The sequence below is a fragment of the Beta vulgaris genome, chromosome 5 (assembly GCF_026745355.1).
Source record: "Beta vulgaris subsp. vulgaris cultivar EL10 chromosome 5, EL10.2, whole genome shotgun sequence".
In the NCBI taxonomy this organism is placed as follows: domain Eukaryota; kingdom Viridiplantae; phylum Streptophyta; class Magnoliopsida; order Caryophyllales; family Amaranthaceae; genus Beta; species Beta vulgaris.
In genome coordinates, this window is record NC_079206.1 from 59,950,979 (window position 1) to 59,970,953 (window position 19,975).

The window sequence follows — 19,975 nt, forward strand, 5'->3', positions numbered from 1 at the left end:
ATGTTGATCCTCTAGCCCATGAGAAGGCTCAATTTCGAACAGAACACACCTGATTGGAACTTATTGCACCTGATTGGAACTTATTACACCTGATTGGAACTTATTTGGACCTTATTGGAACTTATTGCCCTTATTAGACCTTATTGCAACTTATCTGAACTTATCTGAACTTATTGGACCTGAACCTTAATTTTTAAGTTGAACAGAACGCACCCTAAATTAAAATAGATTAAAAATAAAAGTGTGTAGATTAAAAAGAAACGAAAAGAGTAGTACATAACTACATATAGGCTCTATTTGGGGAAGCATTTTAGCTACCTTAAATGATAAGGTGCTAACATATTTTAGGTGCTAAAATGATTAGTAGTGTTTGGGGAGCACCTAAAATAAAATTTTAGATGGTTAAAATGACTTAAATAATAAGTTATAAATTTTACCTTTTCACTATCAGGTGACTGAAATTTTAAAAATCTTTCCAAAATTTTGACAACTAATTTTGCTAAAATAATTTATAAACTCAATCCACTAATTTTGCCAAACAGTTAAACTAATCAGTTACCTTATCAGTTTCAGCACCTTATCAGTTTCAGCACCTTATTAGTTTTAGCTTTATCTTATCAATTTCAATTAACTTATCAGTTTCAGTTTATTTTCAACTAGTAATGCCAAACAGAACCATTAGGTGCAAATCCATGTTTTGACTTTTTAGGTAATGTGGTAATAATTTAAGCGTTCATTATTATTGCTGCTGCATTGTTTAAATAGGCATGTACTCCCAAGTCCCAAGCCCACCGGCCACGTTAACTTAAAATTGGTGTGGTCATGCTCATGGTCATTGTTGCTTGCTGTTGGCCTGTTGTTAGCAATGTGAACGAGTACAGTGCAATACCGTAAAATTACCTGCATTAACTGTCATTTTTTCACCTACACAATCAAAGTGTGATCAATGCCAAGTAGAATTTGTCTAGTAATTATAAATTCTCCAGCGATCGTGTGACTTTTAGATCATGTGATCGAATCTCATTATATCCTTTTTGGGGTAGAGATTCGTTAATCCTTTCCTCCTTTCAATTCCCAATAGGTTTTGATCAACTAATATGCGAAAAGTGTTGCCCCAATAGGATATTTCTCTATACCAATTACTCAAAATCAAGGCATCAATATGATCCATCATTTAATAAACCAGCCTCATAGAACTGTCAATTTAACTAATTAATCACTAGAAATAGTATAGCACGATATACACAGAACACGAATACATTGTCTAAGCTATCTCAAGTCTCAACATCTTAAGGGCTGAGATTTACATTGCTTAAAGCAAAATTACTCAGCTACAACAACCATATCTCGAATGCTTTCCGATGAAGCTGTGTGACATAAGAAACCACAGCCATGATGCCACAATATCAAACTTCGCCGTATATGTAGCTGTGCGTCTTTTCAGACAAACAAGATGGTAGTATATTGACTAGAGAACACAGCCTAAAGAATCTTCTCTATAAACACATTGTCACATTCCAATAATCGTATCGCAAAAAGCCAAAAATAGCGTCTGTGGTAGTTTAACTTTGCTGGTGAATTCACTTTTAGAGATACTTTGGGAAAAACACAGAAGAGGCGGGAGATTGATAATATAACTAACTTGTACGAATCAGCTATTCTTCCTTGGTGTCAAGAGTACCGAGTCCATGTTCTTCTGCTCATCTGGTTCAAATTATTGGGGGACAATTTAGCAGATGTCGGAACAAATGACCAAATAACAAAACAGGATATATATATATATGAGAGATTTCAATATTATTATCCTTACTCCTATTTAATGAACAATCACATGGTCACATGGAACAGCCTAGGGAAAATTTAATATTCCAAGAGTAATATCCTATCATCCCATTGTCGTACACAAATTCTTATATCAGACAGTCTAACGAACAAACAAGGCATTGTAGCAAAATGGAGGGGTGGGGTGGTGGGGTGGTGGGGTGGTGGGGTGGGGGGGTGGGCTGGGTGGGTTAGGGTTTGGGGTAAAGGTAAGGGTTAAGATTAGGTTAAGGGGAAGGGTTAGATTAGAGTTAGAATTAGGGATTAGGGGTTAATGATGGCAATATTGTAAATAATGCTAACGGTGAGATAACGGCAGTTACGAAAAAGGGTATTTGGTGAACGTTTTTGAAAACTTAGGGGTATATGGTGCATTTCTGGAACATTGAGGGTATATTGTGAATTTGTTGATTTGTCGGGGGTATTTGGTGAAATAACCGTAATTTAAAAGGTATAATTAGCATATATCATCAACGCAATAAGAGATTATTATTAGAACTAAAGAACATAACAATTTACCATGATAAGCAAATGGATCACTGATGAGCATCCATCATGTCAACTGTCAAGCAACATTACGTCCGCTCCTATATACTCTGCTAGTTGATACTACTTCTGAAGCTCCCCTTGAATCACCAGGAATAACAGCCAATGGATTCATGATAACTCCACCTGGACCTCGGAGGCTAAATCTCCGGTTCTCGAGTCCAACTGAATCAGGTCTCTTATCAGCTGTATTGCGCATAGCTGAAACTAAAGGAGTCGTGCCAGAGAAAGAGAACCGCGAGGTGGAGCAACGACCATCAGGTCTCTTCCAAAACTTAGAGCTTAAAAAGTCTGGACCAGGCAGCAAGCAACATGAGCTCCTTGTGGCCTCGGCAGAGGACATCCTTGCATTGGACACAGCCAAGTCGTAGGATATATCATCCAGAGCTAGCTCTAAGCCATGCACACGTGTCTCAAGAGTTTGCATACCGTTCTGTGAGCTTCCAATGAATTTCTGCTTCGAAATGGAAACTAATGTTAAGTTGTTCACAAATGTTTTTCAATGAACGAAGAATGAAAGGTAAGGATAAATTGAATCAATGAAGTCAAAGATCTCTTGAGTATGTGCAGTAAAAAACGATTCCATTAAATATAAACAGGTAACAAGCAAGTGAGCAATTGATCCAAGAATTACCTGAAGGACATCCATCAAGCTGGACTGTTGGTTTTCAATTTGAACGAGCTGCTTACGGATTTGAGCAAGATCTTCAAAGTCTTTATGGTGTCTACATATATCAGCAGGCATATTGCTGATGGCTACAGTAGCTTCAGAATCATCCTCAGGATATGGCACTACACGTGAACCGGGATTCTTCATAAATAGACCTCGCTTGGTTTCTTGCTTTGATGGTCTAACTTCATCTCTTTGGAGAACACCTTCATCATCTTCCACTGAATTTTCTCCATATACTGGTGTTACAGACGATCCATGCAGATCAGTAGCATCACCATTTGTACCAGAAGGCTTCTTGGAATCTAGCTTCCTGAAACCCGTTGGGCTTGACCTTTTCTCTGCTACATTAGACCCTCTATTTCTAGCCGTGGTTTTCAAAGCACTGTCAGACGGGGATGACGACCTCCTAAAAGGAACACGTTTCCTGCTTGTTTGAGGAGTGTTAGAATCACCTGCACTGGAGATTTTAGATCTGGCAGGGAATCTTCCATCACTTGTATTTTCTGTGAATCATATAAAAAGACGGCCCATTAATATTTAATAGGTTGAAGATATAAAGACCTTCAGACATGATAGAACATCCAAATTAGGATCAAATCTAATTTAATAGAAAAAGGATCGCAGCTTCGGCTGGTTAGAATATAACTACAATAAACCGACACTAATGTTTCCGTCACCTTTTCAGTCTTTCCCCCAAAACTCAAAAACTCAACAGCAATTTTCGCCAGTCAATGAACCGCAAACAAAATAGATTAATCAACCCAATTTCACACATAAAAGACACTCCCAACACATAATTCATCAGGGAAAGAATTAAAGAAAGAGAATAAGCGTCTTTTATCAGAAAGACACTAATCTTGTCATCCTCTTGCATAACATAGAAATATAAATTTGTTATATAAGATAAAACCCCAAGAACAAAGTCCTTCAGCAGAAATTTACTTGTATGACGAATATCTTCAATATAACTACAATAAAAGTAGTTGTATTATTGCAATCACCAACCAAAAAATTCACCTAAGATCATAATCTACTCACATCTCACAGTAATATGCTCAATTTCAAAAAAAAACCTAAAAAAATAAGACCTATAAATTTAAATAAATTTATTCAGGAAAGAGAGAAAAATCATCAAATTAAACCTCTGGAAGATTCTTGAGAATGAGGAGGTGGTGATCCATCATCAAAAACATCAGGAATCTCCTTCCAAACCTCCAATGTCTGATTCATCGCTTCTCTAACTGCTTTCACCTAAACAAAATCAAAAATCACAAATCACAAATTGATCAAAGTAAAAATACAATAATAACAATTAGTTTCAACAAATTTGATTTAGTAAAAAGAAATCAACCTTATCGAATTTTCTGGATTCGATAATTTTCAAGCAAGAAACCTTCATCTCGGACAAATTCTCTCTCTCCACAACAGCAATTTCCTTCAACGCATCAGCAGCAGCTTTCCTAGCCGCCCAATCATCCGACTTCAAAAACTCAACCAAACAATTCACTAAATCCCTTAACAAATTACAATTCCCAATCTCACAAACCCTAATCGAACTCTTCATCAACAAAATCAACGCAGATTTCGCCTTGAACCCGTCACACTTCACCAACTTCATCCACTTCGGCAAACACTTCACAATCTGCGAAGTCTCCGGCGCCGGCGAAGACTCAATAGCAGCGGAAAGACACATGGCAGCCGCCGATTGAGCGGAGCAGTCCTGCTCGGAGGAGAGAGAATCAGCCAACGGTCGGAAAATTGAGGAGAGAGAGTGGCTGACGTGGCAGGCGAAAGAGCCGGTTGTTACGGCGGCGGAAGATCTTACGGCGGAGTCAGTGTCGCGGAGGCGGCGGACGACGGCGGAGATGAGTTTAGGGAGGTGAGGAGAGAGAGTGGCGCCATGAAAGGAGGAGAGAGAAGCGAGGAGTTTTAAGGAGGATACACGTACAGTGGACCTGTCGGCGGATGACGTGGAGGAGAGAGAGTTAATGAAGAGAGAGAATGTGTCGGAGGTAAGTGTCGGGATGATTGACTCTAGCTCAGACACTGCTTGAGAGAGTGTGTCTCTGTCGGAGAGTTTGGTCATGCACGTGAGGATACGGTGGCGGAGGTCACGTGATGTTGTCGCCGATGATGGATGTTTTGGCGCCATTAATGGAGGAGAGAGAAAATGTAGTAATGTTATATTTATATTAGATGTGTTTTATGATGGTGGTTGTGGTGGTGGTTGTGGTAGGGCTTGGTTATCCGGTGGCATTTGACGGTTGCCGGTGGTCGGAGGAGAGAGAATTAAGAGTTGTTTGTTTGTTTGTTTGTTTTTGGGGTGAGTTGTGATGTTAAGGTGTAAAGTGGAGTTTTTAAACTGTAAAGAGAAGAAGTGGAGTTGTCAGTTGGGGGTCATGTGCATGATTTGAAACGATGTCGTTTAAATACTGGTTTTTTTATACTGTGGGGGAAGTTTGAGTATGTGGATTGAGGTAGTGGGTAGTTATTGATTATGTGATTCTTTGGTGAGACAGTTATTGAATATTTCTCCCATGTTTGCTTTGGATTGTTGCCCATTATCCAATCAATATATTTTGGTCTTGTTTAACAATAGCGTTTTAGCCTTTTATATAGCGGGTAACGATTGGACAAGGTTAAAATGTTACTTGAGAAAATTATGAGTATTTGGTGAGGTAGTGGTTGTGTTAGCGGGTAACGGTTGGAGTAGATTATAGGTAGCAGTTATAGAACGTTCATACAAGTAACGTTTGAGATTTATAGGTAGCGGTTAGCGAATAAACACTATATAATTCATCTATTGTATTTTACAATCTCAACAACTATTTTTGTCAAGCACTCCTAATTAAACAATTACTTTAAACGCTAATCTCTAACAGCTACTAGTAAACATCTAGCAGCTATCTCAACAGCTACAACTGATACAATAGCTAACAACTACTAGAACGCCTAGTTTTGCTAAACAAACCTTATGGATTTTAAGTGGCGAAGTCAAAATTATTTTACTTGTTTGAAGAATTTTACTGATTCCTCCATTCTTCATGTAAAAAAACGTAAACACTATAGTATAGGATGGAGCAAGTAGTCGATACTTGTTGCATGTTTTCTTTACAATAAGTATATATAATTTAGTTGGGAATTCATTTGGGATAGTATTGAATATATATATACACTTTTGCTTACTCTGGATGGATATATAATTTTTGGTTTGCTTACTCTGGATGGATATATCTAACTGCTTTTAGCTACTTCAACTACTTAGCTATCGCATTATGATCACTAAACGAACATCCATTATAATTTATGTCGGCATAATGGAATTGTTGATTACGGTTGTACATCTCAAGTGAAAAAATTTGAAGAAAAGAGGGTGTTGAAATAAATATATATCTAGCCATAAAGATATCAATATTACCCATCAGTAATTTACTTAGATGTAATAGCCAACATTCAATTGATTGATAATTTACTTGCAAAATTTTCGATCTAGATTTTATATATGTCCTACTTTTTTATACTATTATATCAATATTATTCGTCCATATCACTATATTTAAACAAATATCTTATTTTAAAAATTAATAAAGCAAAAAGTAATTGATATCAACCAATAATATTAAATGATACAAATTAATATCATGCGCTAAAGTATGTATATATATTAATTATTGATGAGCTAAGGAAGAAAATAATGACAATATGATTGCTAAAGAGTGTTTGTTTTGTTAATTATTTCATCAATATTAGAAATACTCTCTTCCCTTCAAAAAAGAAGAAAAAAGAAATACTCTTTTTGTAGTAATTTTACGTACATATGGTTACTTAAACTACTAATAAAAGCAAATAGAAACGAGATTGACTCAAGTGGTGAGCTTTTCTATACATCTTCCCTAACGAATTTTAGGGTTCAATTTCTATCTCAAACATTTGCTTGGGATTTAAGAGAGGGTTGGGGTGTTTGGTTGTAATGTGCCTTTGAATAGGGGCCTTATACAAGGACAACTCAGATGATTTATTCTAACATTTAAAATAAATATGTAACAACTAACTAATTGAGTGACAGGTTAGTTCGACTGATCTATTTAATTATTTGATCGCCACATTTACTCTAAAAGAATTCAATATGTAACTCAACCACAAGTTTGACTTACTTAGGTTTAAGTTAACTTACGTACCATACATTTATAAAGATCATTATATCTACCAAGAATGTCTTGACCTAGAGGTTAAGATTGAGGTGCTGTGATCGATAAGTCACATGTTCGAATTTCTCTCTCATTTTTTATACTACCTTCATCATATTGACAAAAATAAATAAAGATCATTATATCTAACCTATAAACAACCACAATAAAGCTCTTCACTTAAAGAAGATATTATTGATAAGAACTACGGTAATAATCATGAGAAAATGGCTGGCAACATAAACCTATTCTAATTCCTAACGCTCAAACACAAGCTAAGCTAGCTCATTAATGGAACTGCATACATATATGATATATTCACTAAATGTATGCATATCATTCGTTTGGAAGGGAGCCAGAAGAAGTAAAAAGTGTCCAACAAGATCACAAGAATTGCAAGAGGAAAGAAAGACAATAATAAGAATTAATTATAGATATGCAATTGGAGCGTAATAGCTACTCCTCTGTTTCAAAATATAAAGCATTCACGCTTTACGAAATTTGTTTTGACCATAAATATCTCTCAAATACGATAAGTAAAAAATTATAAAAATTAATACCGTTGGATTCGTCTTGAAAAATACTATAATACTATTATTTTTAAAAAATTTCTATCAACATAAATTGAGAGTAATTAACGATCAAAGTTCAACCTCGAACATCGTACGTGCCTTATATTGTGAAACGGAGGGAATACAATTTTTACTAGTTTAGGTTAAAAGGAATTGAAGATATAGTTGAGTGAAAGTTATAAGGCAATACTCCGTATAAGTCTTATTGATGACACAAGAAGTGGGGCAATTTATCTACCTACCCCCATAAAAGCTTGTTTTGGGGCAAGCAAAGGTGCATCGTACTATTGTCTATGCAATGGAAGAGATTAAATTGAGGGAATGCCCATATCTAATTAAGAAAGGTATGGGCTCTATTAAAGCTAATATAATAAAAGATATATATGTACTATGAAGGGATATCTCCCAAATGAAGCAAAATATACTTGGACCTTTGATTGTTGATTTGTTGTCCTTAGACTACATGACTCTTTATGCTTCAAGCTATAATAAGGAGACACCTCCCTTCTTAGCTTGCTTGGTCCTCTCTCAATCGTCCATTGTCTCTTTATATTGTTGTGTCATTATACAAAAAGATCGAACATGAATTAATTGTCACATTTAAAGGAAAACAATAAAAACACATTAATCATTCTAACTCAGTTCTTTCATGTATGCATGTTGATTTCACTTATTAAATATGAGTTTGAACTAATATACATAGATAGATTATTATAGAACCCCCCTCCCCCCCCAACAAATTTCTATTCATTTATTTGTGTTTTTCTTGGATGAAATGACTCGATGGTAGAACCAAAATTGTGACTGTAATTTTCACTAATATATAAGAAAGTCAATCGTGTGAAAGTTTGTTAGATTTGTCTGAAAATATACTTTTAAAAATATCAAATGTTTGTAATTTTTATTTATATGTCGTTATACTGTTATAGATATATAACAATGGTAAAATGAGTATCAAAACAGTGGAAATTAAATTTCCAATTATGAAAAAGAAAAAGAAATATAGGAAGTTCCACAATTGTGATGCATGATATCCCAAGAACACATAAATTTTTTCTTAGATGAAGGCTCTCTATCACTTGATTAGCTCAACTGCTCAAGAGTTGACAACTGTGTAGTAGAAGTAGTAGTAGAATGCAAGAAATGAGGGCTAAAAGCCTAAAATTGTGTAATCAATGTTAGCTAAAAATTAGCAAAATGGCAATGATGGTCTTTTCTCGTTTAAGCGTGAATGTTGTTGGGTTAGTTAGCAACACTAATTTCAGTTGATTGACTGATTAAATCTAGAAAAGACCACTCCCTCAATTAACTTGATCAGGTTCAGGTGTTCATCTTGGATTTAATTCCTCATAATGCTTAGAAATCCAGATCCAACATCTTTCAATGCCTCAATTAGGCTATGTTCAGTTCACCTTATTTTTGCTTATTTCAGATCTAATCAGATGAGACCAGAAAAAATAAGTTCAGATCAGATTATGCTTATATTTAAAAATCATTATATCTTTCATTACATATTAGTAAAAATTATAATAATTGAATATTAATAAAGTACTCATCGAGACGAATCAAACAAGACCCCACATGACTATATTTTTTCTTATATATTGAGAAATATCTAAAAGATAAGATCTTGTAATCAGATCAGATGAGATCAGATCAGAAAAAATAAGTTCAGATCAGATCAGATAAGTTCAGATCAGAAAATTTCAGGTGAACTAAACATAGCCTTAGGCTCCGTTTGGTAGGGCGTAAAACGTTTTCTTGGAAAACTGTTTTCCTCTATTTTCAGTTTTACATTGTTTGGTTGGCAAAAGAGTGTAAAACCATTTTTCCTTGGGGTAAAATTACTCTCCCAATGATGGAAAACCATTTTCCTTTCAAAATGAAGGGAAAACTATTTTCCTTATCTATCTTGTACACTCCTCTCACTACCTCCTTACTTTCCCTTTCATTTTCCTTTCATTTCATCATTTTTTTTTTACATCGAACCAAACAACGGAAAACTAATTTTGGAATTGTGTTTTCCATTGTAAATTGTTTTCCATGAAAATCATTTTACACTAAAAATGTTTTACGCCCTACCAAACGGAGCCATAGTGCTCATACTTTACCCTATCATCTTTCCCGGGATTTCCTCTTAAACTTTACCCTTAACAGTAAAAAGCAATAGTAAAAAGCAATTTGCTCATCCTTTAAAGTGAAGATATTGCTATTTGGTCGAAATTATTGGCATCCCATTCATCCTACAGTGATTTTTATTTTCAGATTTGGCACAAAATTTTAGAAAAAAGCTCTATTAAAGAGAGGAATTTTTTATGATGTCTAGAGCACTTCATGTCACTCCCTTTAAAACTTATACTACCTCTGTTTTTATTTAGTTGCAACGTTTTGACTTTCACGCTTGCCAATGTACAATTTCAAATCGTTTTATCTCTAATTGTATGTAAGTAAAAATTATAAAAATTTGATATTATGAAAGCTTACATCGAAACGAATCAAACAAGACCCCACATGACTATATTTTGTTTAACATATAAATCAATAAATGTGGTCAAATAAGAGAACATGAATAGTGCAATTTGTCAAACGTTGCAACTAAAAAAGAACGGAGGTAGTATATTCAGGCTTTTCTTAACCAAGCCATTTCCTCAAACTTTGTCCATCTTGTATTCTTGTGTAAGTCAAGTCAAAACTAGTGAAGTTTAATATCTCCCAACTCGACTTGAGCTCGAAAATAATAACTTGTCTTTCGACTCGAGCTCATTAACTCGATTTGTGACTTAACGTGAGCTTGAAAAACTCGTTTTGAGCTCATGTCGAAGTGAGTGAATACCTTGTATTATTGTATGGAACATATTGGGTTAGTTATCATTTTCTTGTATAGAGAATATAAAAATCTTTTTTATTTTTTGGTTTTCTTGATCAAATACTCCCTCCGCTTTTTTTTATTTGCTACATTTGTGTTTACACAAGAATTTAGGAGATTTCATTTTCATTCTTTTTTAGTGTACTTTTTGACCCTTTTAGCATTAAATAGGGTAGGAAAAGGGGAAAAAGTGGTACTTTTTGGTGGAAAAAGAGGAGAAACAAATATAATACTATTACTTTTTGGTGGGCCAAGCCTCCTAATAAGGAAATGTAACAAATAAAAAAAAGCAACCCTTTTTTGAAATTGTAGCAAATAAAAAAAAGCAGAGGGAGTAGTTTACTTTATGTGTACATATGATAATTTAAATATAGATTAGTTTTTTATGATTATAAATCTACAATTTTAAAATTATTTAAGATAGAATTTTTGTTAATGACTTAACTTTGTACTTGGACTTTGGCCATTTATTTAATTAATTTAACCTACATATGTTACTAAAAGAAATCTCTTAAAGGGTAGTTGGTCACTTTTTTTAAAAGAAAAAGAAATATTTTGTTGTTTGTTGTCCAATCAGAATTGAAGTAGGACAAAAAAGATGCTAGTTAGTATCATAGTCTGAATTACCATGTTGTTTGAAGCGTGTTTGTGTATATAATACCGATTTCTCACATAAAAGCGATCAGAGTTCGAACATGCCGCATTTTACTGGGAAGGATCAAACTATAGGAACGAATCAACAGGGCACCACACAAAAAAAAGACTATATGTATAGTTCTATAGCTTTTTTTGTGTTTTCGAATTGGGATCCAGAAAACAGCCTAGAAGATTCCACCTCTGGAAAGCGCCTACACCTAATGGCTTAAGCCGCTGTTCCCATTTCCTCGCTGACCCATCATGCAAAAGGTACGTTAGAGTTGGTATAATTGCATGCTTGCATGTATAAGCTTTCCATCTTTTAGATCAATAGTTAGGAATACATGAAGGTGGCAATATGGATTTTATATAAAAATTGTATCTTTTAAATTTGCTAGTTTAGGTTCATCATTGTACGATAAGCAATCAATGAAAAGAGACATAAATGATCACAATACAATTAATAAAATAAGGCTTGCTCGTTATCGTTTTTGTTTCCAATTTCATGTTTTTTTTAAAAACCAAAAACTAAAATATGAAAACCAGAATAAGTAATTTGTCTATGAATGTTATATTGATATTATATAAGGGGTACAATAAACTAAAAATTAGTCATAACTTATACTAAACATTGTAATTTTGAAAACTAACGACAAAAACGGATACAAAGTAATAAAATTCGACCTTAATTGTTTCATACCCAGAACACTAACTATTCCAAATCCATAGTATATAACCTAGAGTCACGAGTTACACTAATATAGCTTTCCATGCATGATAAATCACTTTTTCCATAAGCTAGCTCAAAAAGAATAGTAAAAGTCGGTGACTTTGAATCGCACTAGAGTCACGAGTTACGCAGTTAAGCTAATGTAGTCATCTACTAAATCACTCATCCTATGCGGAAGATCTCCTATTTATGATATAAATTTCCTCATATGTTTTCTAGGTTGGATGACAAATTGAACTTCTTTTTCAATCGTTCAACTAATGCTTTAATACACTATAGATCGAGTCACTTACGACTTACGAGACTTTAAGTGTGCTCTCTCAAGTTCTTCGCCAATTGTATGTTCAAGCTAAGATTGATTAATTTTTCTATAATTCAACAAAAGACAATTGTTAGAACATCTATCAGTTTTCAAAATTATATTTTATACAAGTAAAGAAAAGCATCATTTGATGCTCTTGATGGGTTAATATCAAAATTAGGTCCTAATCTCCTATCCAACAACCTTAACAAATAACAACTCCCTTCTTCTTTGTTTTATTGTATGAATATATGATTTTATTAAATGATGTGTGAAATGATAGATTTAGGGCCTGTTTGGTAAAGGTAGTTGTTGTGGTAGCTGTAAGCTGTAAAAGTATCTGTTAGTTGTTGTACACTTGTACTAGCTGTCAGCTGTCAAATATTAGCTATTAGAGTTTGACTGTGAAAATAACATTTTTGATAATTAGTATTCAATAAAACTAGTTGTTACTCCCTCCGTCCCAAAATATAGTTCCTATTTTCATATTTAGGTCCACATTTTTCCGTAATTTGTTTCGAAAAACTGTGTCCTGTCATTTATTTGCTTCTTGAATTTTGTTTTTTCCTTTGTTTATTCAACCAAAATATTACAATTAGGCCGATCATGTTCTCTTCGGCATAAAACAACTGAACTGAGCTGAACTGAATTGAATTAAATTGAATTAAACTGAATTGAATTAAATTGAATGTAATAAATATATACATAATATTTAAAAAATAATAATATGAATATTAAATAATAATTATAATGATAAGTAATAATAATGAATAATAATAGTATTTTGGATATTTTTATATGATAGTTATGAATAAATAATATTAATAATCATAAATTAATAATAATGATAATTAATAATAATTATTTTAAATTATTTGTATTAATATATTAATACTTGATGATGATTATATAATACCAATAATATATAAGAAGTAAATTAATATTACTGTTATAATAATTAGATTTAATAATATAATATTTAGTAATAAAAATAATGATTGGGTCGGACCGCACAAAATTACAGCATAAATCGTTTTGACGCGATTTGATTGGTTTATGGGCTAAAAACGTAGATTTATTTGTGCTTTTGACCTAAATCACATTCCTTCTAATAATAATAGTAATAATAATAAGTAAAGCTATAATAAACAAAATAATATATAGAAATAATAATAATACTTAATAATAATGATATAAAAATAAATAATAATAATAATAATAATAATAATAATAATAATAAGAGTAATTAGTAAAAAAAATTAGACCAACATAATAATAATATTTAACAAAATGGTTATAAAAGAATGGAGTTGAATTGAGCTGAGCTCAAACTGAACTGAACTGAGCTGAACTGAACTGAACTGAAAATAAGCTGGGGAGAAACGGGCCCTTAATGCTCTTTCACCAATTATTCTCCAATCTCTCTCCTAAAGTCATCTTTTTCCATACAATATTTATCTAAAGAAACAAAAAATCTTTACTCTCTCTCTCATATTCTACTTGCATAAATTACCACGAAAAAAGGAAAATGAGAATTCTATTTTGGGACATAGGGAGTAGTTTAAATAAATAACAAAATAAACTATTTTCAATTTTCAAAAGTTTCTCCAAAAGCTACATCTACCTCAAACACCTAATATTTACAACTTTTCGAAAACACTAGTTTAAATATAAAAGCTACTCCAGACACTATTTCACCAACATAACTTTTCACTATTATTAGAGTTTTGACTTAGTCCAAACATTCAAGTGGCCAACTAGAATGTAAGCAAATAGTAATCATGCCAGTAATTAATTAAAAATCCTAAGCAAATCCCTAATTTCATATTCAAACACCCAAAATCAACCATAGTTGGATTTTCACCCAAATTCTAACCAACAAACTACTCCATAAACATAAAAATGAGAACTTTAGAGAAATTAACAACTAATAACATGATAGTAAACATTAATTCTAACATTAAACTAAATAAAATAACCCATAAATAATTAAACTAAGTATTTAACAACTAATCTAATGAAAACAATTAATATAAAACAACAAAAAGAGAGAGAGAGTAAGAAATGCTCATTGTTGATAAATGATTGTTGAATCTTCAAATACAAGTTGTCACCCTTGATCAATCTCCAAATTTTCAATCTTTCTTTGAATTTTCTCATTTTTCTCCTAAACTAAGCTATGTAGGCTAATCCTTAACCCTATAAATGTTCTAAAACTAAGAGTGTTAAATAAAATAAAAATGGGCTAAGGGGGGTATTTATACTTCCCCCAATTACATCGTCAAAAACAAAATGGGCCGAACTAAACCTGTGAATGACAGCAGTCCAGGCGGGCCACCCAAACGGGTTGGGTCAAAGCCTAAACGGGACAGGGTGGTCGGGCCTGTGCATTTCCACCGGGTGGGGGCGTGTTTTAGCGAAACTGGCATAATCTTTGGTTCGTCAAGAGACCGTGCGAGCTGGGTAGTTGCTCGGGCAGGCCAGGTCTCTGGGCTTCTGCAGCGGGTGTGCCATTCTGACAGACGCACTTTACTTCAAAGAGCCATATCTCTTTCATTTTTCATCGGAATCGGGGTTGTGACCACTCATTGGACAGATATCGAGCTAAAAATTCATCTCCAACTTGATTCACTGAAAAATATTATTTGTGATGAAAGTTATGACTATTCTAATATGACCCTTGTGTACAAGTCCTTTCAAAAGCTCTTATTTTGGCGAAATTGCTCCACTCTACTCTTGGTGTGTGGTATGGAGATCTCTAAGGTTGATCCTACAACATCAAACACAAATAAGCATTACTAAACCCTATATAAATAGCCAAAATAACTAATATTCACAAATAAGGTACAAATAACTCAATTATTATAAATCACGCAAAATAAGCTAGAAAGTTATAAATGAAGAAGAAAAATGACTCTAAATATGAGAAAAATTAGGTATTTGAGTGATACAAATATCACTCAACACTTGCATAAAATATAATTTCAGACTCAAATGATTTTAGGTCATTTAAGCTTAAATGACCTAAAGTCATTGTAAAATATATCACATACCAAAAAATTATCTAATTTCCTAATTACGAGCCAACAAAAAAAACTTCATATGCTGCGCACCAACTCAAGGACTTACCCAAGGGATCAACAACTGAATTAACAAACAAGCCTTTGTATGACATACCAGGTTTTAACCTTTACTAGATCTTGTCCTGGACGATACGCTCTGGATTATTTACCAACGTGTATTTGAAGTTTTTGAAAATAGAAATAATATCTCGTCTTTAAATGATTTTTTCTTCCATGAATACCAACATGAGTATTGCAGTGTAGTTGGTTAGTGCATTAGCATATGAAAAGAGAGGTCATGAGTTTGAATCTTGAAACATACATTTTTATTGTTTAGTGTCTCATTTGATTACTATGCTTGTGAACCTAACAATAGTTTAGTACTTCTATTATTTAATCGCAAACATTTCTTATATTTAGAAATTTCACTAATTGTAATGTTTTTCTTATTTAGTAATATTTTCTCTCTATAAATAGAACCCTTACTTTTTAATTTTTATCCATCTCTATTATTATTTTCCCTCTTCATATGACTTGTTTAAGAATTGTGTCTAAAAGTGATGTGATAAAATTATAAGAACGAAGAAAATATAAAACTATTATATGCTCCCACAATAATATATAGATTGGTGGCGGTGGCGGCTTTCCTGGTTATCCAAAATTGGTTGGGTAAAGGAGATGGGGTAAATTTTTAAGTAGTTATTAGTACTTTAATTTAAAGGACCAAGTATCCGTTAAGCGTGAGTAAAGCTAATCATTTGCTCTTCAAATGAGAGGCCTGCAACTGCAAGTAATATAAGGTCCTCTACTCTTTTTTTTTAATATGCTTATGTACGTGATGACCCTCTTTATACATGTCTGAATCTTTACGTACCAAAAAGGCCCAAGGATGTAATATATTAATAATGGATATATATCAGGATATATGAATTCTAGCACAAAAAGAATGGTGCGACTTTGTTGAATACCAAGTTCATTAGATCATCAAATATAGTTTACCAGTAGTCGTGGTAAAGTAAGTCTATGCATGCTTTGAGTTGCACTTTCTTTTTCTTTATACAATATGCTTAACCATTTAAGTACATAAAAGTTTAAAAGTTGCAACACTTTTAACATGTTAAGCAAAGCATGCTTCTTTTCTATTGCTTGATCAAATAACGTTAATTAGTGTATCTCTATTATATAAGAGAAGGGGGGAGTAATGGTGTCCTCTTTTGAAATGTCTATTTTGTCCCCTTCCCTTTCTAAATTACAAAAGGAATGTCAAAATCAAAATCGACACTTAAAGAAAACTACCGAAAATTAATTTACAACACTCACTCACAAATCACTTAAAAGAAGAAACTTTACAAATCACTCATACAATTGAGAAAATCACGCAAATCACTCAAATAATCAGGAAACTTTATTAAAACTTAAAATTAACATACAAACTAAAACTAATAACCTAGAACGTCAATACATACAAAAACAATTACAAAAATTTACTTACAAATCACTATTCTCAAGAACCATTCACAATTGATGTGGGATCATGATAAAAAAATTGAGCTGTATTTGTAGTGACATCGGAATTTAGAAGTTAGACAAGGAAAAAAATTATTTACTTTTTTATAGTGTTTCCTATATATAATGAAACTTTTACATATATTTGGACCTATCTTTTTCTATTATATAATAGCGATTAATTATCAAGGTAAAAATATATGAAAATATCATTCAAGAATTAAAGTACAACATATCTCTATTATATAAGGGAAGGGGGAGCTATGTGTCCCCGAATGAAGAGACTATGTTACCCTCTTCCCATTCTAAATTAATTCATTACAAATCAAAGGGGTTCAAACAAAAATACCAAAAATATAATTATAACAATCACTCACAAGTCAACTAAAATCATAAAATTGCATAATTTACGTTATGCAAATCACTAAAATGAGAAACTTTACAAAAACTTAAAAATTCACTTACAAACTACAACCTATGAAAAAATTGACTTGAAATCAAAGTGTCCACTTTCTTTACAATTTATGAAGTACTGTACTTAATTAAAAAATCAACTAAAAAATTATAATATTAGAAATCATAAATAAATTCAATAAAATTTCCTTTGTTCATAGAATTTAACTTTGAAAAGTAAAAAAAAAAAAACAAAAAGAATGGTGAGAGACTTAAGTGACAGAAACTAAACCAATCAAATTTTGCAACTAAAAACAATTATACTTCGTATGTCTAATGTTCAAATTTTGACTCTTATGCCGAAGAAAATCGAGTTTCTGTTTCAAAAAAAATTCAAGCACGCATCGCGTGCAAAAAATTCTAGTCTTATATAAGGTATACCCACCCTCAAAAAAAATATAAGGTATACCCAACTACCCAAGGGCGGACCTATTATGGGTTCTGGATGGCATGTGCCCCACCAAAAAAACGGGTTTTCTTTTTCTTTTACGTTAAGCAGATTTTATATAAGTTAAAACTGATATGCGCGCTCTTATTTCATATAATGCAATTTGCTCCAGTGAGACAACAAGTTCTTGCATGGGACGCGGAATCAACTCCCTGAGTCCGAGTCCCTTACTCTTTGTATACATTTCCAGCTTCTTTGTTTTTTTTGCTTTTTGCTCTTTCTCTTTTCTATTTTAGCATTTTTTTCTTTTCTATTTTGGAACTTCATTTCATATTTTGAATAGTATCCATTGATACTAGCTCTAATTTTAACCATTTTTTTTGTGATATAATGATTAATTCTTATTCCATTTACAAATAAAATGCAACAATTTGACTTCCGCCATTATTCATACTTCCTCTATTTTTTTAGATGCAACGTTTGCCTTTTTGGTGAGTGGATAAAAATAATCAATTGTTGCATCTAAAAAAAACAGAGATAGTATATACTTCCTCCGTTTCAAAATAAGTGCAACATTTGCATAGTGTTTACTATTCACAGGTTAAACTTTAATTAGCTTTGGTGATTTACATTTTAAGAAAAACATAGTCATGTGGGATCTTGTTAGATTCGTCTGAATGTGAATTTTTTTAATATCAACTTTTTATAATTTTTAGTTATTGATAATTGAAGATATTAATGGTTAAAATAATGCATTGGCAAACGTGAAAACAAGAAATGTTGCACTTATTTAGAAACGGAGGAAGTATTAAGTATCACCAAGATTTTATTTACAAATACTTAAAAATAAATTTTACTATTTAAAATTTGGATTTATTTTGTTTCTATTTACATTTACCAAAATTTATATCAGCTTTTATAAACTTTAATAACAAATAATTGAAGATATTAAAGTAAAAGTTGCATCTGTTGATTAGTGTGAAAGTCAATCTGTTGAATTCACTAGAAATGGAGATGGTATTGAAATATATAATAAAGGTGTTTCTAATAAATGGTCCGAATAATATAGAGTTTGGTTTTGTTATAATTAAAACTCAACTTTTCATTTATGTATTAATGTGTTATGATCATTATTTGTTTAGTTAGAACCCCCAAATTTTAAAATCCTAGATTCGCCCCTGGATATACCTATTTATATATTTCAAAAAAGAATCATCGCAATTAATTCCTCTCAAAAATATTGGCAAAAATTTACGATAATTTATTTTTACAATATATATATTTATTATTTGAGAAACTGTTGGTGAAAATCAGTCGTTAAAGGAGTGATTGCTTTTCTAATTAAAAAGAATAATTGGATATATACGAATTTTTTCCTTGAATAATGCAAAAGTGGGTTTTAATTCCAGAAATATGTCGAAAAAAAAATTCCCTGCGTACTGTCCACGTAGGACGGCACGCGAGAATTTTTTTTTCTACTTAAGTAAAACCGCTACTTGAAGTAGCCGTTAATATTAATTGACCGCGACTTGCTGGTCCCTGAACCCCCCACTCCATAGCTTGGCGCTGGGTGATATAAAACGCTACTTCAAGTAGCGGTTCATTAATGAAAACCGCTACTCCAAGTAGCGGTTTACTGAAATCCCCAACTCCAGAGTTTGATATGTGCTTGCAACATTTTGCCAGGTAAACCGCTACTCAGGGTAGCGGTTTATGTGTATAAACCGATACTGTGAGTAGCGGTTTACGTGGGCAAAAACCCCAAAAAAAAAACAGTTTCTCGCGTGCCGTTTTACGTGGACGGTACGCAGGGAATGTTTTTTTTGGACATATTTCTGAAATTAAAACCCACTTTTGCATTATTCAAGGAAAAAATTCGGATATATACAATAGCATAAGGTAGAAAAGGATTAATATTGGTTGTTGACTTGTTGTTATGATGATTATATTTATGGGTTGTGTCTTCTCCACTACTTTAGGTTCTCTTTGCCCAAAAAAAAAAAAAATTTAAGAGATGAAGAAGAGAAAGTCATGCTTTATATCACTCTTGTTTTTTTTTTTTTTTTTCTTTCTTCTGTTTGTATGGTTTACTGCTTGATTATAATGTGGATATGCTAATATTGTCGCAAGTGGATGAACAACTTTGCTGTTCAACAATCATCATTGATCAATCAAAATGAAAATAAGGATGTTATAAACTAACTAATATAATAAAGTATGATATATGTTAAGTT

General features: G+C 32.5%; 1 protein-coding gene across 1 annotated transcript; it reads right to left on the reverse strand.

Annotated features, from left to right (window-relative positions):
- Positions 1–1,188: 1,188 nt before the first annotated feature.
- On the reverse strand, positions 1,189–5,462 carry LOC104894177 (TORTIFOLIA1-like protein 3). The gene is made up of 5 exons (XM_010680353.4): positions 4,392–5,462; positions 4,183–4,291; positions 3,002–3,543; positions 2,341–2,821; positions 1,189–1,704 (listed from the first exon to the last, which is right to left on the reverse strand). Exons 1-4 carry the CDS (start codon positions 5,190–5,192, stop codon positions 2,387–2,389), a joined length of 1,887 nt encoding a protein of 628 aa, XP_010678655.1. The 5' UTR covers positions 5,193–5,462; the 3' UTR covers positions 1,189–1,704; positions 2,341–2,386.
- Between the last annotated feature and the right edge of the window lie 14,513 nt (positions 5,463–19,975).

Bases quoted from the DNA above. Each gene is read 5' to 3' on its own strand.
- LOC104894177 (XM_010680353.4), bottom strand. From the start codon at position 5,192: ATGGCGCCAAAACATCCATCATCGGCGACAACATCACGTGACCTCCGC. The intron at 3,544-4,182 runs GTTTAATTTGAT...TATGATTCACAG, and splicing joins TTCTCAAGAATCTTCCAGAG to AAAATACAAGTGATGGAAGA. The intron at 2,822-3,001 runs GTAATTCTTGGA...ATTTCGAAGCAG, and splicing joins GCTTGATGGATGTCCTTCAG to AAATTCATTGGAAGCTCACA.